This window comes from Mycothermus thermophilus (assembly GCF_041956435.1).
Source record: "Mycothermus thermophilus strain CBS 625.91 unplaced genomic scaffold VTJ04scaffold_4, whole genome shotgun sequence".
Classification (NCBI taxonomy): Eukaryota; Fungi; Ascomycota; class Sordariomycetes; order Sordariales; family Chaetomiaceae; genus Mycothermus; species Mycothermus thermophilus.
The window spans coordinates 538336-558528 of record NW_027191430.1 but is presented as its reverse complement, the minus strand read 5'-3'; the positions used below and the strand labels follow the sequence as shown (position 1 = coordinate 558528).

The 20193-nt window shown below is 56.6% G+C and overlaps 7 protein-coding genes across 7 annotated transcripts; 3 read left to right on the top strand and 4 right to left on the bottom strand.

The window, feature by feature from the left end:
- Nucleotides 1-1051: 1051 nt before the first annotated feature.
- Nucleotides 1052-2412, top strand: VTJ04DRAFT_5905 (uncharacterized protein; the record flags this gene model as incomplete). Its single annotated transcript, XM_069364071.1, has 2 exons — nt 1052-2117; nt 2228-2412. 2 exons carry the CDS (start codon nt 1052-1054, stop codon nt 2410-2412), a joined length of 1251 nt encoding a protein of 416 aa, XP_069217934.1.
- Nucleotides 2413-3793: 1381 nt separating this feature from the next.
- Nucleotides 3794-6274, top strand: VTJ04DRAFT_5904 (uncharacterized protein; the record flags this gene model as incomplete). The annotated part of the gene is made up of 2 exons (XM_069364070.1): nt 3794-3938; nt 4008-6274. The coding sequence occupies 2 exons, from the start codon at nt 3794-3796 to the stop codon at nt 6272-6274; spliced, it is 2412 nt and encodes an 803-aa protein (XP_069217933.1).
- An 838-nt stretch (nt 6275-7112) lies between these two features.
- On the bottom strand, nt 7113-8826 carry VTJ04DRAFT_5903 (uncharacterized protein; the record flags this gene model as incomplete). Its single annotated transcript, XM_069364069.1, has 2 exons — nt 7113-7391; nt 7462-8826. 2 exons carry the CDS (start codon nt 8824-8826, stop codon nt 7113-7115), a joined length of 1644 nt encoding a protein of 547 aa, XP_069217932.1.
- A 2132-nt stretch (nt 8827-10958) lies between these two features.
- On the bottom strand, nt 10959-11610 carry VTJ04DRAFT_5902 (uncharacterized protein; the record flags this gene model as incomplete). Its single annotated transcript, XM_069364068.1, has 3 exons — nt 10959-11124; nt 11198-11364; nt 11581-11610. The coding sequence occupies 3 exons, from the start codon at nt 11608-11610 to the stop codon at nt 10959-10961; spliced, it is 363 nt and encodes a 120-aa protein (XP_069217931.1).
- A 704-nt stretch (nt 11611-12314) lies between these two features.
- On the bottom strand, nt 12315-13767 carry VTJ04DRAFT_5901 (uncharacterized protein; the record flags this gene model as incomplete). Its single annotated transcript, XM_069364067.1, has 6 exons — nt 12315-12472; nt 12602-12748; nt 12845-13025; nt 13112-13251; nt 13393-13579; nt 13675-13767. 6 exons carry the CDS (start codon nt 13765-13767, stop codon nt 12315-12317), a joined length of 906 nt encoding a protein of 301 aa, XP_069217930.1.
- Nucleotides 13768-15354: 1587 nt separating this feature from the next.
- On the top strand, nt 15355-18208 carry VTJ04DRAFT_5900 (uncharacterized protein; the record flags this gene model as incomplete). Its single annotated transcript, XM_069364066.1, has 3 exons — nt 15355-15514; nt 15586-17003; nt 17057-18208. 3 exons carry the CDS (start codon nt 15355-15357, stop codon nt 18206-18208), a joined length of 2730 nt encoding a protein of 909 aa, XP_069217929.1.
- Nucleotides 18209-18780: 572 nt separating this feature from the next.
- Nucleotides 18781-20106, bottom strand: VTJ04DRAFT_5899 (uncharacterized protein; the record flags this gene model as incomplete). The annotated part of the gene is made up of 8 exons (XM_069364063.1): nt 18781-18831; nt 18905-18999; nt 19139-19379; nt 19476-19489; nt 19557-19659; nt 19729-19857; nt 19941-19966; nt 20037-20106. The coding sequence occupies 8 exons, from the start codon at nt 20104-20106 to the stop codon at nt 18781-18783; spliced, it is 729 nt and encodes a 242-aa protein (XP_069217928.1).
- Between the last annotated feature and the right edge of the window lie 87 nt (nt 20107-20193).

The window sequence follows — 20193 nt, the reverse complement described above, 5'->3', positions numbered from 1 at the left end:
GATGGGAAGGCGCTGGAGTCTCGATGACACCCTCTTTGTCGTTTCCAAAACAACGCACCGCTCGTGCTCGGGTGTTTGGGTTGATGGTGGACAGCCGATCACATCGAATCAACGCTCTTTCCACCCCACCATCATCTACCTTCGCTCCCGCGGTAGCACGCCGGACACCTCAGGCTTCACCACCCAACTCCGTAGCTGCAAGCCATGAAATCAGGCATCCGCGTGGTCCATCAAGCCACATGGTCATGTCATCGCTGATTGGAGCGAGCCACGCACCGGCAGGCACATCGGACGCTTGACCTGAAGTTCTCGGTGGCTCAACTCGCCTGGCACAGCCCAGCCTAAGGCATGACAAACATGACAAGGGGGGCGTTCGCCTTACCTGCTCAGCTCACTCAGCTCTCGATCACTGACGTCAGAGTTCCCTAGCTGTCCTCAACCCCACGCCAGCACCAACCCGGTCCGGGTGACGGAAGACAGATCAGTCCAGGGGGTTAGAACGCTTTCCCGAGCCTGCTGTGGCTGTTCTGTGCTCGACAATGGACTATCGGCTTCAACGGGAAGTTGGCTGACGTGGCCAGCCTCGTCCCGGAACAGCAACCGTCGTGGCTGATGGTCTCCGCGGATGGGTTCCGGAATGCTCAGGCTCGCCAAGTTGATGTCTGGTGTCGCCAGAGCCAGGAGGTTTTGCCGTCAGATGGTGGTGTTTCGGTTCCAGGTTCTTCCAGCTTGGGAAAGTCTGCGCTCGACGCTCCCAAGTGACCCTCCTTTTCATCTGCGGGCTCTCCGGTGGACGATCAGGCTGCGAAAAGCCAAGGAAAAGTCAACAGATTTTTGACCGTTTTGTCCCTGCAATAGTAAGGGCGTGCGAAGAGTCCAGGTGTGTGTGTGTGTGTTGTGTGTGTTAGTGCAGAACATTTAAAAGCCAGGCGGTTTCCCCTGACTTCGTGACAGAAGGTGGGATGTTTAGACAGACTTTCGCACTCTCAGACATGGCCTATACACCACTCCAGACCCAGAACAGCAAGCAGTTGAACAACAATAAGCAACAATGCTACCCTTTATTCTAAGTTCCATCATCCATGGCAACTTCATACCCGTCGGTGTTTTCCTGCTTCTCCTTCTCCTGGCATTTTGTTCTCTTCGCTGCTGCGGACGGCCCCGTGGCGGGCATGAGCGCGGGGCTCTTCCAGCCCCTGTCACCACCACCAGCAGCAGCAGCAGCACCATCACCATCACCACCACTGAGCCGGATGTTAAACCTCCTCTCAGTGACGGCCGTCTGACGCCGGCGCAACCTCCGTCTCGGGACCAGACCTCACCGGCGGCAGTTGAGACACCGACAGCTGCCGCAACGGTCCCGACAGGTCCTCACCCTGTCGCAGACCAGCCGAATCTTCCGTCAAGAGCCGCCAGCCCGGAGGTTGTCACCCCTGCCCCTGCCACGGCTCTTACCCTGGCCGTAACCCCAACTCCCGCTCCAGCCCCGGTGGTTGTGCCAAACCCGGCACCCATCACCACCACTGCCGCCGAGTCAACCACGCCCGCCACCTCAAGCCCAAACCAAGCTCAAAGCGCAACCACTGCTGCTGCTGCTGCTGCTGCTGCCGCCGATGCCAGCCCATCCACAACAACAACAACCCCAACCGCAACCATAACAACACCTCTCCTCACCCACCCACCTCCATCCCACTCCCCCCCACCCCAACGAACGCTCACCACAACCTCCAACACCTCCACAACCTCCTCCTCCACAACCCTCCTCTCCCGCCGCTCTACCGCCCTCTTCTCCCTCCCGTCGCGCACCTCGACAATCTCCAATGCCACCTCCATTCCGTCACGCGTGCAATCCCCACCACTGCTGGGGCCACCGGGGCCAGTGGGGAGCATCGCAACCCCGACGCTGAGCCTCACGCCCCCCGACGGGTGGCAGAGCCCCGTTGCCGCCGCTTCCGTCGACGACGTGCTAGCGGTAGCAGCTGGTCATGGTCCTGGCCCGGCGTACGGGGAAGCGGACCCGTCGAATTGGCGCGGCGGAGGCGGGGTGTTTCATTGGAGAGGCGAGGGTGGCAGGTCGCCGTCGCCTGTTCCTGTCCCACTTCCTGGCCCGGGTCTAGGTCCGGGTTGGGGGAGGAGGTCGTCGTCGTCATTGTCGACGGTTGGTGCGACGCGGGGTTCGTGGTCGAGTGGGAGAGAGGTGGAGGAGGACGAGGAGGCGGAGAGTGAGGTCCGTTCGTCGTCGTTGTCGTCGGCGGCGGCGACGATTTCGGCTCGGGCTGGTTCGGTTGGGTCAGTTGGTTCGGATTCTTCGTCGGGTTCGACGACGAGTTCCAGCCGGGAGACGACCCCCCGCCCGCCGGTGACCCATGGGTTGAGAAGGCGGGATGTGGAAAGATTTTTGAGGGAGAGTAGGGATAGCTCAGAGTCGGATAATTCGATGAGGGCTGAAGAGGGGTCGGTGGTTGAGGAGAATTTGGGTGACGGTGAGGTTGTGTCAGAGAGAAGTGGCCGTCGAGACGGGGAGGATGAGGATGGGGCTTGGTTGACCGGAATTGGAGCGCTTTTTGGGGGCAGACGCCCTTAGGCTGCGAAGATAGGTCGGGATGGAAAGGGGGAAGGGTGATAGACTGATAGAAGGGCTCTCAGACGGACACATGGGAGGGTATCTTGTCTCTTTTCCAAAAGTTTGGTGGTTGGGATTTGGCTATTTCACTAGAATGGACGGCGCAAGCAGATTGGCAGGCAGTGGGTTGGGGTACCAAGTGTTTTCCTATATCATAGAATGCTCAGATACCTAGGAGCAGGATAGATTATCATACGTTCTATCATACTTGCGAGGTTGCCTCTGTCTGAAATGCTCACCATGATGATGCCTGATGAAAAGTAGAAGAATGTGGCCGGGTAACATAGGAAAGCATCAGCGCGATATGCTCTGAATTCCCTCAAACACACGGCTGTTCACTCTAGCAACTAGCAATGAGCAATCACCGGACACGGGGAGCAGGAGTCCGTAGATGCGGCGCTGGTTGCATGCTGATGTATTGGACGAGGAAAAGAAAAAAGGAAGATTCCATCGAGGTTGGGAAAATTCCAGGGCTTATGTTATCGGATACGGTGCGAATTGGCTTGGGATACAGTAACGATTACTGTCTTCGGCGGACCATGCGCTTGGAATCAAACGCTGCCGCTTCCACCCTCACGTCAACGCACCTGATGATTCATGTCTCAGCCAACTCCGTCTGGGGAAGTGCCTGAGTCATTGAGCTCCAATTACACCGTAAGCTTGGGGATGGCCTCCTGTCTAGGTATTACTTCTAGGCAAAGCTTGATCTCCTCAAAACTACAGCTCGGACTTGCTGGGATAATTCTCGTGTCAAACTTGGGACCTGGAATGGTTAACCTGCCTGAGGGTTGGGGGGATAAATAGCCATATTGAGCACCCCATGACTGTAAACTCAAAGCTCGATAAGAGCCCAAGTTCCTCGAGGATTCTGACATTGGTATCCCTGTCTTTCGGCAGGATTCTCCAGACCTCGGGCCATCAAGGTTCGTCCTGTTGAGGTCGCCACCACTTCCGTCACTAGACCCTGTAGCAGCTCCACGCCGATCTTCAAAAACCCCGGCTTGGCCCAGTTCCACACCAGCGCTCACCTCAGACACGCCTCGCCCTTCCAACCCGCTTAAAACATTACTTGGCTCCGCGAGCTGAAGGAATATGCCCTCTGCTCTTCCTTTTCAACGATAGCCCGCCTCAACATCTCGCCAGACACGCAGCGGCAGCGCGAGATACCTCATGTTCCTGAGGGGGGTCGTGGTTCTGGGCCTGCTGTGCCATGGCGTCATAGGCATCCCGCAGCAGAAACTGGTCTCAACGAGCCAGGCGCCGGTTCAACAAGCTGCCCCGCGAAAACTGCATGGCCGATTTCTGCACATCACAGGTCAGACAGACCCCCCTAAGCTGTGTTTCACACATCAGGACCAACGCGGCTGACATGCTCTCCTGCTAGACATCCACCCGGACAAGTTCTACAAGGCGCACTCCGCCACCGACGGCGATGGCGCCTGTCACCGCGGCAAGGGCGAGGCCGGCCGGTACGGCGCCGCCGCGTCCGAGTGCGACAGCCCCATTAGGCTTGTCAACGCCACCTTCGATTGGATCGCCGCCCACCTCCGTGACAAGGTCGACTTTGTTGTCTGGACCGGCGACAGCGCCCGCCACGACCGCGACGAGCGCCTGCCCCGCAGCGCCGACCAGGTCTTTGGCGCGAACCAGTGGATCGCCGACCGCCTCGTCGAGGTTTTTGCCAGCAACAGCAGCCGACGCCGTCGCGGAGGCGGTCCCAAAACCCTCGACGCCAACGGCGGCGGTCTTGTCGACCTGGACGTCCCCATCGTGCCCACGTTCGGCAATAACGACATCTTGCCGCACAACATTCTTCTGCCCGGCCCCAACCGCATGTTGACCGAGTACACGGCCATCTGGAGACACTTCATCCCCGAGGAGCAGCGGCACAGCTTTGAGTTTGGCGGATGGTTCCTGGTGGACGTGATCCCGAACCACCTGGCCGTGGTGAGCCTCAACACGCTCTACTTCTTCGACCGCAACGCTGGCGTCGACGGCTGTGCGGACCACACCCAGCCCGGATACAAGCAGATGGAGTGGCTGCGCGTCCAGCTACAGTTCCTGCGCGAGCGCGGCATGAAGGCTATCCTCATGGGCCACGTGCCTCCCGCCCGCACCCCGAGCAAGGCTCTGTGGGACGAGACGTGCTGGCAGCGGTACTCGCTGTGGGTGGACCGGTTTCGGGATGTCGTTGTTGGCGGTTTGTTCGGGCACATGAACATCGATCACTTTTTGATTGGCGATCGGGAGGATGTGAAGATGGACTACCTGATTGGGCAGCCGGAGGAGATTGGTGGGTTGAGACGCCGGCTGGCCATGGACGACGACGATAACGATGGGGTGTCGATCCAGGGAGTGGATGACTATTTCCTGGAACTGCGCGCCCAATGGGCCAAGTTGGTGCCACCGCCCCGGGAACCGCGGAAGAAAGGCGGCAACGGTGAGGAACCCCCAGCTGAGACGGAGAACGTCAAAGGCGGGAACAAGAAGAAGAAAAAGAAGGGCAAGAAGAAGAGGCCCAAGAAGAAGCCCGACCCCAAAGACCCGTGGGGCGAGCGGTACCATCTGTCCCTGGTCAGCCCCAGCGTCGTCCCGACTTACTTTCCGTCTCTGCGCGTCTACGAGTACAACATTACGGGCCTGGAGAATGCCATGGTCTGGGCAGACGCCATGATGCTCAAGAAGGACAAGTCTGCCTGGGAACAAACCACCACCTCTTCACAGCAGAAGCATCTCGACCTTCGCCGCGACTTGCTTTATCCATCCCCAGAAAACGAAGATGTTATCACAAATCCCGACGACCTCTACGATGACGAGGACCCCGACTCTCTCACCTATGACAATTCCGACCCCGACCCCCAACCCGAATCCGACGACGACGATGACGCTACCACCAACAAGAAGAAGAAGAAAGGCCGCAAAGGCCGCAAAAAGAAACCCATCCACGACCCGGACCTCGTCATTCCCGACCCGCCGCCCCACTCGGCCTCTCCTGGACCGGCATACTCGCCTCAGCCGTTGACGCTGATGGGGTATACGCAGTACTTTGCCAATCTCACAAAGATTCATATGCAGCTGGAGGAGAAGAAGAAGAGGAAGAAGGGAGATGGAGGTGATGGTGGCGGTGATGATGGTGGTGAGGAGCAGATGGTGGTTTTTGACGATGATGATGAGGTCGAGGACGCTGGTGTGCGGAAGAGGTTCTTTGAGGTGGAGTACTCGACTTTTAAGGACAAGGAGCTCGGGTTGAAGGATTTGACGGTGAATAGTTACTTGAGGTTGGCGGTGAGGATGGCGAAGGGGTTGGGGAGGGGAAAGGACGCGGAGGATGGGGAGGCGGTGGGAGAGTTGGAGGAGGAAGAGGAGGGTGATGATGATGATGATGAAGGGACGGATGAGGAGACTGATGATGAGAGCGAGGAGGACGATACTGACCAAGATGACGACGGTGACGACGATGATGATGATCACGATGAGGTCACGGGAATGAGGAAACGCAGAGGCAGACCGAGGAGAGGGAGAGGAGGGAGGAACAAGAGGAAAGGCAAGGGAAACAAAAACAGGAAACATAACAAAACGTGGCTTCACTTTTTGAAGTACGCGTTTGTTGGGGTCATCGATGAGGATGAGTTGAAGGATGAATTTGACTGAGGAGAGGAAAGATGATGGAGTGGTAATGGTGTTGCTTGTTTGTACTAGACGTGTACTAGATATCATCATGTTGTATATTGTATGAGTTAGACGTTAGACGTGTCGTTTGGGTGGCTAATGTCATTGTTGGGTATAACATCTGGTATCGGGGTAGGGAATTATCTCGGACATCGGAAACAGTGTACAATAAACCCCGAATGAACAAACACAATTCTGTCAACAAGGTTGTTTTGAGACTTCTGGTCACCCACTATGATTATGAGATCTAACAACCCAGGTACAATGCCCGGAAAAGACCAACTCACACAATTAAGTAAATTTCAGAACTCGTCAAAGAAGCAATGAGGATTCCTTTGGGTTATAGGATGTCGACAGTCAGCTTCAGGTGTCTTATGGAGCATGTCTCACCTTTAGTCAAGACAGTATAAGACACTATCTGATCTAATACTACGGTAGTTCAAACTCTGATATTATCCAAACCACCTGAACGACATACACTGTCTCACAAAAGTTCCTAGCTCATGTCCCAAATTGATGTAGTCATCCATCTCCCAATATTGGTCACGCCACAATCCAGCAACCAAACAGGTGGCAAACAAACAAGACAAGACAAGAAAAGAGCGTCAAAATCCCCATAGAAGTCGGAGAATCCCAAAGGCATGTAAAAAGAGAAGCATATTCCTGAGCAGAGTACAGCACGTATCCAAGAACACAGCAAACCAAAACAATGGGAGAGTAAATAAATATGTCCCACCACAACAAAACAAACAAAATACCAGCTCAAATCAAATCTACCCTTTCCAACCGACCAGCCGCCACTTATCCTACCAAAACCAATTTACCTCGGCCTCCCACCAGCCAAATACATCAGCAGCCCGGGGCTCTTGGACCTCGAGCGCGGCTTCTCGCGCACCCACTGGAACTCGCCGGACCGGCGGTGCGAGTGGCGGCGGTGGTGGCCGACCGACTCCAGCATCACGACGTGGTCGTGGCGGTGCGAGGACGACGACGAGGTCGTGACGGTGGCGGCCTGCTCGCGCAGCATGCGCGTGTGGTTCCACAGCTGCTGCTGTTCCCACTCGGGGACCCAACGCTTGATGAGGACGTAGGAGGGGTCCTGGGATCGGGGTTAGTATATACCTCTTCTCTTTCTTTGGGTTTCGGGTCTGAAAGTGGGGGAAACGTACAGAAGCGTCGCGCTCAAAGTCGAGCTTGAAGTAATGCAGCGTCTCGATATCGACGTAGCGGAGGGACATGCGCGTGTACGTCGGGCGGGCGAGCTGGGTGTTGTCCTCCTTCTTTTCCTCCTTCTTCTCCTCCTTCTCCTCCTCAACCTTGATCTTTTCCTTGTTGATGACGGCCTGGATGATCTTTTCGTCGAGGCCCGAGTTGATGAGGCGTTCCTGCAACATACGCTGGAGTTCCTTTTCCTTTTCCTCCCTTTCCTTCTCCTCCTTGGCCTTACGCTCCGCCTCCTCTGCCTTCCACCTCGCGATGGCCTCTTCCTCTAGCTTCTTCCTCATGGCCGCCTCCTCGGCCGCCTTCTTTTCCTCCTCGAGCTTCTTGAGCTCAATCTCGCGGCGGATGCGCTCCTCTTCCTCCTTCTTCTTCTTCTCCTCGTGAATGCGCTCCAGCTCCGCCAGCGCGGCCTTGGCCTTGGCCTCCTCCTCGCGAGCCTTGGCTGTCTTCTCCTCCTCCTCAGCTTTGATCCGCCGCTCCAGCTCGGCCTTGTACCTGCGATACTCTTCCTCCTCCTCGCGCTGCTTGCGCAGGCGGGACTCCTCCTGCTCCCTCTTGATGCGCGCCAGCTCGGCGGCGTCCTTTTCGAGGCGTGCCTTCTCCTCGCGCGCCTTGAACTCGCGGATCTCGTCCTCCTGCTTCTTGATGCGGGCAATCTCGCGCTTGAGGTAGTTGAGCTCGTACTGGTCGTGGTAGCGGTCGTGTCGGAGTTCTTCTTCCTCCTGCTTCTGCCTCAGCTCCAGCTCCTTGCGCGCCAGCGCCAGCTCGGCGGCTTCCTTGTGGTACCGCTCCATCTGGCGCTGCTCCTCCTTGCGGCTCGCGTCACGCTGGATCCGCGCCAGCTCCTCTTGCAGCTGCTGCAGCCGGAGCTTGTCCTTGATGTCGTCGACGTAGCTGCCCCGGCTGGAAGACCGGCTGCGGGGGCGGCGGCTGCGGCGCCGGCGGCGGCGGGACGAGCGATCCGACTCGTCAGACGATGACGAGCTAGACTCTTCAATGTGGTTCTTTTGGATGATCACCGCCGGCGGCTGGATGACCGCGGGAGGAGGGTGTGGGACACGATAGGCGCCCGGGGAAGACCGGCGGTCCCGAGAGCGGGACCGAGCGGAGACGATGGTGGTGCGGTCGCGGTCATCGCGGTAATAGCCTACCGGGCGGTGGTCCCTCGCATCTCTGGTGACGGTTGTGATGTACTGCGGGGCCGGAGCGCGGCGGGGAGACGGGGCGCGGGGCAGCCGGATACCGGGAGAGCGGTCGCGGCGCTCCCGGATGGAGTAGGTGAGTTCCGTAGAGTCGTCGCTGTAACTCGACATTCTTGCAACGGTGTGAGGAGTCGGTCTGCTCCTCTCCTCAGCGTTGGTTGGGGTGGTAGCCTGTATGAAGGGTTGGACCGGGGGTGCGGGATGTCCGTTCGGATCTGGTATGAAGGTATCTCACGAAACCAAGGTTCGGATGGCAAAAGTTCTTGCAACAAGCAATCACCTTGCCTCAACAAAGTGAGCTTCAAGAGGGAAAGTGTGAGAAAAGAGAACAGAAGAAGAGTGCGCGGCAAAAGAGAGAGGGGTCAGGAGACAGGATGTAAGCACTACCTACCAACAGAGCGGGGGTGTGACCCGCCCTTTTTAATCGGCGGGTGTGCTGCAGCAAGCATCCATGGTCGGAGGCGTGCGGTCAGAACGGCCTCGAGCGCACGCCATGGGGAAGTCTTCCCGGCCGGGAGGGAGGAGAGACTTGCATTAGCCGCGGGAGCACAGCAAATCAAGGGGGTCCTATGGCCGCTGCGGAAGTACCCAGGCTAGTCCTACAGTACAGTGCGGGAGGCAGAGGCGGCAGGCCATGTTCCCGGGCGGGCTGCTGGGCGGTCGGTCTGCATGTTCCGCATGACGGCAGCCTGGTGGTGTGTGTGTGCCATGCGGAACCTTGGCCGGACAAGAAACGTACGGGCTACACTGTTTCTACGGTGGCCACGGGTGGTTGGCCCAAGCCGGCACCCATTTCCATATGGATGTGGGAGAGGACGGAGGGTACACATGCCTCTAGACCGTCCGGGGACGACGCAGGTCAGCGGCATAGCTAAAGAGCTGAAGAGGCTGTGAAAAAATCCGCGATAACATAGTGTAAGATCACTTGGTTGTATCAGGAGGAGGGGGGCTGCGATCGGCGAGATTCGCGAAATGCCGGCACTACGAGCGTGGTGCTGGAAGCGTGACCAACCTCGCTTCCCAGAACATGGAGACTTGGAGGATGATCTCGGGAGGTTGGTTGCTCGTGGAGTGGGCATCACCGTACCTGAGGTCCGTATGCTTCCAGTTCGTCCTGGAAGACTCTTGGTCCAGCTCTCAGCCTTGTGGAAGTGTAGACGGGCGTTTCCCGCAGCCATGAATCTGACAAGAGAACAAGATGGATGGACCCAGTGATCCAATGGTTGGGCAGCCATGCGACATGCTGTGGTCATGACGAACAGCGAAGGCGAGAGTACCGGGTATTGGGACTGTGCATAGGGCTAGGTACCGGACGGACGCAGGAGCTTAGAGGGTCTGGTGCCGATGCTTGGCGAGCGGCTGTGGACGCGAGAAAATGAAGACATGTGGTTGGCCAAGGAGCGTGCTTGGACTCGATCCACACACACGAGAAGCACATGGTTTTGCAGCTGCCTAGAGTTAGCTTGTATCAGGTTATTTAAAGCAAAAGACTTGAGATGAATTGCCGCCAGAAGCGATCAGTCTTGAAGATTATGCCAACGTCGAATGCTGTGAGGCACAGAGCGGGAACTTGGGTAAAGTAAGGTAACTAACCCCGGAGGGCTCACAGACGAAGACCTGGTCCTGACGGGAGCACCTCAGGTCTTAGGCAACCGCTGCCCCGCCGTGGCTTCTTGCCTCCAGCGAAAGCGGGGTTCTCTTAACCCCGCCATCACAGGCAACCCAGATGATGCACAGTGTTCTTACGGTGCAGATTGGAACTGGCCTCAACTCAGCTATGACATGACATGACCAGACCGAGGCTCTACAAGGCACAAGAAACATCTAGATGACAAAAGCTCTACGAGTATTCGAACAGCTATCTCAAGCACAGAGCGAGGCATCTCGAGCTCCGGGTCGTGTGCTACCTGGCCTCAACCCAATCTCACCAACCAGCAAATCTCAAACACCACGCCACACACCTGCATCGCTCCGCGAACCAACAACCAGCCCCAGCTCTTTCGTCACCCACACAGATAGGCTGCAAATGAAACCCCAGAACCTTGGTTAAACTGAGGTGACTTCATCACAACCCGGGCCGTTTTTCAATTCCTGTTTTGGCGGACATATGTGACAAAGAAACTGACCCCCTGTCCTCTAACCCCATTCCATCAACCACCCATTCGGCCGTTCATCCGTCCGTCCAACCTCATTTACCTAGGTAAGGTAGGTGGATGTATGAGTACCCCCCCCTCCCGGTGACTTCACTGGGAACCCCCCTTCAACATCTTCTCGATATGCTCCTGGCTATTCTTGGCCGTCGTCTCGAGATAGTGCAACCTCTTGTTCAATCCGTCCACCTCGCCCTCAATCTCCTTGATCTGCGCCCCAAGCTTGTCCTGCATGGCGGGGACGGGGACGGCGACGAACCTACGAAACAAACATTGTAATGTCAACATATAAAATCCCCAGTTTGCAAAACTTAGAGAAAGAAAAAACGCACATCTTCCCCACGCCCTCATACACCGGCGTCTCGGTCGGCAGAGAGGCAATCTCGTTCCTCGTCAGCTGCGCAAGCCGCAACTCGCGCTGCTTGGCCGCCACCTGCGTCCGGACCAGGCTGATTTGCTGCTGTGCGGCGACCGCTTGGGACTCGATTTCCCTCACCAGCTATATATTGACGGGAATCATCCCCGAAGGACGGGGAGACATGGTTAGCTTGTCTAGGTATCATGAAAACTAGTATGGTACAGTGCGGTCGGTTCTCCCTGAAGCTGGCTAGCTAGCTCGCCTCTGATGAACGGCGTGGCCGTGATGGCCCCAGGATGCCGCTGCTTTCTTGGAGCAGATTCCCCGCGATATTCCCATAGTGGTATGCTCACATACCTTTTGCAAAGCCTCATTAGATATCGACATTATTGCTGAGTTTCAGGTCGCCTTCCCTGCTTGTCCGGTCCGTTTGCGGAGTTTGAGACGAGGGGTTTGAGTTAAAGCCCAGCCCTGTCCTGGTTACAGCAGAGTAAAAAAAGTGGCGAGAGACCCGATAGGCAGAAGGAGGGCTTGGTGGTGGTCTGTTGGTTGTGTCCTTGTGAAACGTGACGTTGTGTGACGTCTAGGTTGAGGTCGTCATGCTGGGCGCTGTGCTCATGCAGGGCAGCTTTTCCAAGGTTCGAAGGCGGCGAGGTGAGTGCCTTGGAAATTTAGCCTGGGCGGGCACAGTGTAAATACCAGAACCGCGCACATGTCTGATTGATGACTGACGTGAACACATGTTGCGAGGGTGGCTGCATTACTCAGAATAAGGAAAGCAATTTAGAGTGAAATGCCACCGAGAAGACATACGCCTTGGTGTGTCTGTCTATTCTTAATAGGTAATGAATAATCTGGGTTTCGCGGCTAAGAGATGCGGCTCTGTCTCTTAAGGTCCTCAGCAGTTGAATCAACATCAAACGCCAGTTACCCGTTTTCTAGCTCACTCCCATCCCATCCAAGGTCCAATATTACATCAGTAAGAATACAACCAGATCAACCAAATAGGACCTTAATACACTCAACCTCCGGCTTCCACCCCCTCCCTCTTTATCCCCAGCACACAGCTTCCACAGCGCACAACAACCGCCTCACTGGGTCTTCTTGACTCCGTTCGATTGCACCGCAGCATCTACCCGCGGCACTACACGTGGAACGCTCCGCAAAGGCACCCAGTCCAACATGAACACCTTCTCTTTGCCATCCAGACACCGGTTTACCCACACCCTCCAGAGAATCAAGTGGTACGCTGCGTTTCTTGGTTAGCAAACATAGTCTCGACAGAGAATCGCCAAGGTTTCCACACGTACCGCCTATCCCCACTTTGTCAGCACCATGACATCATATGCACAAAAAAATGCCGAATAGGAAGACATACCTAGACCAGTAAGGATATGCCACCACCCGTGGCCTTCCAAAACCACTGACCACGGGAGCAATATCTTGTTCTTGCTGGCGGTGAGATGACGGCAGAAGATGTTGTCAATGTTCCAGATGAAGAAGCCGGCCAGAAACATCCCGATGCCTTTGTTGTACATGTCCCATGTCAGCGGCAAGGCACATCAGGCCACAAGAACACCACAGGCTGTCACCAAGGCGGACGACGGTGGGGAGCACGAACCGGAGATGGCGAGTTTGTACATGGTACGCATTAACGTGTCGACCTCGGCGGGTGTGGCCCGCTGCTTGAGCTGTGGCCTCAAGTACTTCATGACGTAAAAGCCGCGGCAGATGGTCGAGAAGGTAAGGAGACCATATGCCACTTGGTGGAACACGGGGTTTTGGGCGTAGAGATAGTAGACCTAGAGATTGACTGTCAGATTTGATCCATCATATCTCACAATATCTCACAGAGGGCAGTATGCAAGATCGCCTGCACCGCACTCACCGTGATGAACACAGCCAAGGCAAACAGCGCCAGTCCAATCAGGATCTGGACCTTGAGTGTCCGCCTATAGCTAAATGTAGCGAACCCCATGATACACACCGTGTATATCATGGGTAGCTCGTCGGCAAGTTGCATCTCATCTGCAGCGGACCTGTCAGGAACATGGGACAGACACAAGAATGGGTGGAACGCATCACAAGGTCGGTCGGTGCCTTGCAGCCAAAAGCTGCTGCTTGTTGCTGGGCAAGGCATACCGGAACTCCGGCGACGGCAACACTTACACTTGAGTGTAGTGTGGAAGGCCATAGAGCCCAGACCAACCACCATGTAGCCAAGGTAGACGAGGATAAACACCCTCGAATGACCGAACGAGATCACATCACGTAGACCCCTCCATCCAAGCCACAGGAAAACGAGGTTGGTGAGCGTGTTGACCACCTCAGCGCAGTAGAAGGAAATGTTATAATCCTGGAAATGTGGTTGTAAGCGTCAAGCACATACAAATCACCAAGATAGGAAGTTTGAGAACTGTTCACCAAAACACATTGACGTAGGTTACTTACCTCCTCGCACCAATTCAATGTTGATGTTTGCTTCCCCCAGAAACCCTCGCGAGATTCGCGGTAGGGGATTTGAAGTGCCGAGACCAGTGACATGGTTCCTGACGCCTCCCCGCGCTGGCGTTGTTAGCGGTTTATGCCCAGCTGTCTGGGCTGGGCGGAAGCCAAGCTCTCGGATCGAGCGGATCGTTGTTCCGAATTAGACAGACGTCTTCCTTCCCTCTCGAGGCCAGCCGCCCCTATCGTCTCTCGATGGGATGGCGAATGTAAGCAGAGATGAGGGTTGGGTAATTAATGGTGCGTACGTCCGTATTTTTGTGAAGTGCGTGCCTGATGCACTCCCGGAGTTGGAAGGGGAAATACGAGCAGGAGAGAATCAAGGCAGGGATAGGGATCCAGGACGTCTCGGGGCGCAGCAAGGCTGAGAAAGTGAGTTATTCAAGGTAAGAATTTTGATGCCACGCTACCTGGTATGCCGCGCTTTCCTACGGTTGGCGATGATGCAGACGGAGTAAGGTGTCTCTGGTTGTACCTGGTCGTAGAGAAACGAGGCTAAGCGAATGGCTGGAGGATTAATAGGAGAAAAGGGAAGAGAAGGGGTGAGGTGGGAACCCCACGTCAGAGATTGTCCTGGGATATAGGTAAGGTAGAGTCGGATGAGTCGGGATGGGATGAGATCCAGAAGGAAAGGTTCAAAAACTTCGGATAACAAACAACACGATGAGAAGGCGGTGGAAACCCATTTCCCGATAGTGAATCGAGCCTGTAGCTGAGGCTCTCAGCTCGGCAGGAACCTTGCCGATTGAGCTGCATCAACACCCTCTTGCCTTGGACGAAATCGGGCAGCATGGAGCAGAGTTTCCTCGACCCCGACAAGTCCTTGCAAAACATGCACATATTCCCCCGGAAACATCGGGATACGCATGAAGTATCTGAATCGCCCAGATTCCTATTCCCAGTACTCCCTACGGGCCTCGGGACGAAGCCGAACAGCGTGGCCGGACGCGACATGGCCGGGGATATCGAGGCGAGACCGAGAGGTCCGAAGGTTGCGTTCGGTGGCTGGCTTGTGATCGCTGCATCCGGGATCTCGCTCTCGGACAAGGAAAAGCCTCCGGGCACAACGGCCAGAACAGAAACGGCTGCCTGCCGTTACGGTAACTTACGCTGTGTTACAATATGGATACGGTTTGGCAGTTCTTGGCACAAAACGCCAAGACCAGCTCGGTGCACTGTGTCAAATCGCCGTTGACACCGATTGAGGCGCGAAGACAGGCCAATTTCCAACCAGTGACGGGAACACTGACCTGACGCGCATCATGTCCGCCAGCTCAACGGCGTGATCCTTCCGCGATAACCACTGCCTACACGACGCTGCGGCTCCTGGCAAGGCTTGGTCCGATCGTGCAATAGGTACCATTTCGATTTCGTGTCCACTTTTAGCCGCAGAGCGCCGCCCTATAGTAAGGACCGCCAACGTCACTGAGCACTCAGCAACGCCGAGGGCTGGATTATTCCTTTCTACCCGCTCAGCCCACGGTGACTTTGAATACGACACCCCGGCCGGCACTGCCACCATACCCGAGTTTCAATGAGTTCATAACGGACTGTCGGCCCTCCAAACTGCTTTGATGGCCAAACCGCCCCGCACACGATCTGCACACTCCCAATAGTCAGTGAGCCATGTCGGGCCCGAGTCGATGGGGATCCTTTCTCTCCCAAGCCGTGGCCGGAGTTGAGGCCCGCTTGGACCATATGCTGGCCGATGCCTCCGAAGATGCCGCGGGGCAGCAGAAGGACGCAAAGCCTGCGCCCTCCGCGCCCCCGAGCAAGCCGAGTCCGAGTATGTCGACTGATATATCACCCAATATCCGTCCCCAGGCCGTCGTGCTGACAGATTGGTCCTCTTCGCAGCTCCGTCGCGAAGCGCATCCACCCGCACCAATGACCGCCTCCAGGAGAGGCTCGCGAGGGCTATGGCCGCTAAGTCGGCCGGACGAACTTCCCTTTCAAACCAAGGGAGTCCACGGCAAAGCCTAGATTCGACCGAAGCCACTGGCCGCGCGAGTCCGGCTCCCAAAGAGACACCTTCGCCCCGCACTTCACAAGATATCGCGAGGAAGTCTGTGGAAGTCGATGCGACCAAAACTGCGGACAAGGAAGGGTCCGTCAATGGCGGCACGGCGGGTTCACAGCCTGCAAAGGTTGAAGAGGGAAAGCCGCCCGCAGAGGCAACACCCTCTGTAGCAGAACAATCTCAAAGCCCCCCTACTACAGACATTTCAACTCCCCAAGTACCGCCTTCAGGAAAGACGGTAGCAGACGAACCACCGAGCGAGGGACAAGGGAAGGAGGAGGCCAAGGCGGAAGATGCGCAACAGCAACAGCAGCAGCAACATCAGGAAGAAATCCTGGGATATGTTGAGCGGATAGATGCCCTGGAGGCCAAACTCCAATTCCTCGCGAGAGAGGCTTCCGAGTCAGCACGGAAGGCGGCCCTTGCTGCACCTTCGGGGAGTCTCGAGCAGAAGCTCGCCGAGAAAGATCAACAGATAGCGCAGCTGATCGAGGAGGGCAAAAATCTAGCCAGCGCGGACCATAAGAGCCGAGCACTGGTTAAGAAACTTCGGACCACCATTGCCGACAATGAGAAAGAGCTGAACAACCTCAAGACGGCAAAGGCAAAGGTCGACAAGGAGGTCGAGAACCTGCGCAGCCGTGCGCGCCGAGCAGACGAACTCGAAAAGTCCAATGCCGACCTCCAAAAACGACTCGACCAAGCCCAGAAGGAACTCAGCACATTGCGGCCCGAGGTCCGCTCCAAAGACAGCACCATCGCCGAACTCCGCTCTCAGCTGCAGAAAGCCACCGAGCAAGCCGACTCCATGGCCACCAAGGTCAACGACAAGCAACGCGAACAGGACAGGCGGAGGATCGCTGAGCTGGAAGAGGAGGTGGCCGCGCTCAAGGTCGAGAAGAACCTGATCGCTGACAGGGGTAAGGCGCAGGCCGCCGAGCTGCGAGAGAAGGCTGAGCGCGCCAACGAGCGCGCCATGGCGCGGGAGCTTGAACTCAAGGCCGAGCTGCAGACGCTAGAGGGCAAGCTCGAGGCCATGCGCATTCGCGCTGAGGAGGCGTCATCGGGGGCGGCGGGTGACTCGCAGGCCAAGTTGCTGCGCCAGATTGAGACCTTGCAGACGCAGTACTCAATTGCCAGCAGCAATTGGCAGGGTATCGAGACGACGTTGCTGGCGAGGATCACGGGTCTGGAGAGAGAGCGGGATGAGGCGGTGCAGAGGGAGTCTGAGATGCGGAGGAAGGCCAGGGAGGCGGTATGTTGTTCCTACGGTTGGTTATCAAGCGCTCAACTGACCTCTTTGTGCAGGCGACTCGGGCAAAGCGGCAGGAGGAGGAGTTGGAAGAAGTCAGATCCAAGATCCCTTCCATCCAACAAGATGTCCAGACCTACCAGGCCCAGCTTGACGCTCTCAAGAAGCGCGCCGAAGAGGCCGAAGCTGCGCTAGCTGCCGCCAAGAGCCAATTCGAAAAGGAGAAGCAATCCTGGGAAGCCGAGCAGGAAGCGCAACGACTCCAGCAACAAGAAGTACCGGAGCGTCCTCGTTCGTGGCTCGACGGCCTTCCAGGAGCCAACTTCCTCCGACCCGACAGCCGGCCGGCCTCTCCGCAACTGACGGCCCCACACCGGACCTTCAGCACCGACTTCCTCGGCATCACTTCTCCCACCGGCCTCAGCAAAACCCGTGGGAAATCCCCTTTCCCATCCAACAGCAGCGACGCAGGAGGCGTCTCCCGCAGGGCTTCGGCGCAGCGCATCGTCCCGTCCCCACACTACGGCGCCGGCGCCGGCAGCAGCGGCATGTTCAGCCCGCTCTCCATCTTCAGCCCCGTCTCGGAAACCCACCAAGTCTCTGCCCCCTCCCCGCTCCACCCTACCACCATCACCAGCATCACCAACACCCTCGACCACCAGCCCGGCACACCGGCAGCGGAAGAAGACGCCTTCGAACCCCCCGCCCCGGTCGTCGATCCCATCCTCCGCGAACGCTCCGCCTCCCCCACCGCCATGTCCAAAGCCCCGTCCCAGCCCCAACATCAACAGCAATCCATGCCCCCGCCCACGCCGTCGTCCCAAAACCCCGCACAACTCCAACAAGACCTGGCCTCCGTCTCCACCACGACCGCCGGCCCCTCGGTGCAGCTCGTCGAGCGCATGTCGGCGGCGATCCGACGGCTCGAGAGCGAGCGCGTCGCGGCGCGCGAGGAACTGTCGCGCGTGGCGCGGCAGCGGGACGAGGCGCGTGCTGAGATTGTGACGCTTATGCGCGAGGTGGAAAAAGCGAGGCAGGAGGCGCGGAGGGTGGGCGAGCTGGAGAAGGAGGTGGCCGAGGTCCGGGAGCGGTACGAGACCACGCTGGAGCTGCTGGGCGAGAAGAGCGAGGAGGTGGAGGAGTTGAGGGCGGACGTGGAGGATGTGAAGGCCATGTATCGGGAGTTGGTTGTTAGGACTGTTAAGTAATTAGTAGTTAGCCAAGTTTGTGGTGGCTAGGTAGTAAGGCATGAGGTGGTGGTGGGGTTATGTTAGGTTGGAGTTATGGATGGGATGGAGATGTCCATTCATTCATCCATTCATCCATCCATCCGTACTACACAAGTTTAAAGTAGCGTTTCTGAGAGGACTACGGGGATATGTTTGCCCTGGGGAAAAGAAAAGAAACAAATGATTCATCCACTACGGCCATCCACGAAATCATTGTCAAAGAGGTGATGTTGTGTTTTTGGTTTTAGCTGGGCCCAGGCCGGGTTGGGTTCAAGTGAGCCTTCTAAGGGCGGCTGCTGTTGATGAGTTCCGTTCACGACGGGGGGTTGTTGATGCTGGAGCTATGCTATGCCTCCTCCTTTGCTGCTACCTCCTGCAGTGGCTTATCCTGCCCAGCCAACTCTCTTCTTTACCCCTCTCCCTCTCCTTTCTTCACGTAAAGGTCACGATGAGTTGACCAGGGGGGGCATGATAATATCCTCTTTGGATTTGAGTTTGCACTCTGCCCTGTTTCCCCCCCATCCGTCAAAGGAACCTGTTTGGTTTTTGTGTCACAGCTCGATGCCCTCCTCGTGGGCCTTGCGAATGATGTATTTCTTGACCTGTGACATAGAGAAGTTAGGGTGATGAGGTATGAGGAAGAGGGGCAGGGATATGGATAAAAAGAGGACGTACGTCAGGCCCTGGCGCCATGTCCAGGGGCAAGTAGCCGTCGACATCCTTCTTATCGGTTTCGGCGCCGGCTTTTAGGAGGGCGATTGCCGCGTCGCCTGAGGTTGGAGGGTCGATGATGTTAGTAATGGTTTTGCTATTGTGACTCTGGCATCCGCGACGTTGACATTGTCCTTCGTAGCAACCCAAAACCCGCGACAACAGGAAAGTGCTAAAAAAAAAATGAGAAACACATACCGTGCCCCTCAGCAACAGCATGGTGCAAGGGCGTCTGCCCGGCTGAGTCGGTGGCATTGATGGGACTCTTGTGCTTGATGAGGAGGTTGATCATGGGCACGGAGCCGATGGCGGCGGCACGGTGTATGGGGTACTGTCCCCGCTTGTCGCGGACACGGGTCGACGCGGCGGGGGTGTGGGACTCAAGTAGCCTCCGAGCGAGGTCCAGATTGTTCTTGGAGGCGATGAAGTGTAGAGCTGTCTGTTGTGGGTGGAGGGAGGGTTAGTGTTGATCATTATGAGGGAATGATGTGAGAATGATGATGAGACAAAGGTGTTGAGAAGCAAGGAGACAGACTTGGCCATTGTTATCTGAGAGGGAGTTAGTTAGCTTCTGGACGAGCAAGCATAGAGTAAGCAATGGTTAGAGAGCACATACTTGTCTGGTTGACATCAGCACCACGAGACAGAAGAATGTCGGCCACCTTGTCGCCGTCCTTAATGCTGGCGGCAATCATAAACGGTGTCCAACCGCTGTCGTCCTGTTGAGACAATAGGTCAGAGTGAAATTTCATAAGGGTGATTTAGCCGTCACAAACAGAATTACATACCTCGGCATCAGGGTCGAAGCCCTTCTGGCTGATCAACAAGCTGACGATGTCGGGGTGGTTGTATGAGACAGCCCAGTGAATAGGCAGCCTTCCATCGTCATCTTTGAGTTGGGCCAGTCTTGGGTTGGCCTGGATGTGTGGCTTGGTGTCAGCTCAACATATCCGCGACGCATCAAGAGGGGAAACAAGAAGCAAACAGAAGAGGAGCATACCTGAAGCAGGGACTCGACGACGGCGACTGAGGGAGTCGGGAGGAAGGAGTTATTAGCTTTCAAGCCTCGGGGTGCTGCACATCGGAGTGCCCTTACGTTTCCCCTCGCGGGCAGCCTCATGAATGGCGTACTTGTCGGCCTTGGACTGCTTCGACTTGTCGTCCATGATGCTGTGGCTGGGTTGTGACAGAGAAGAAAAAAGAGCGAAAGACAGGGTCGGTTCTGGGCACCGGGAAAGGTGATGTTGGGTGTT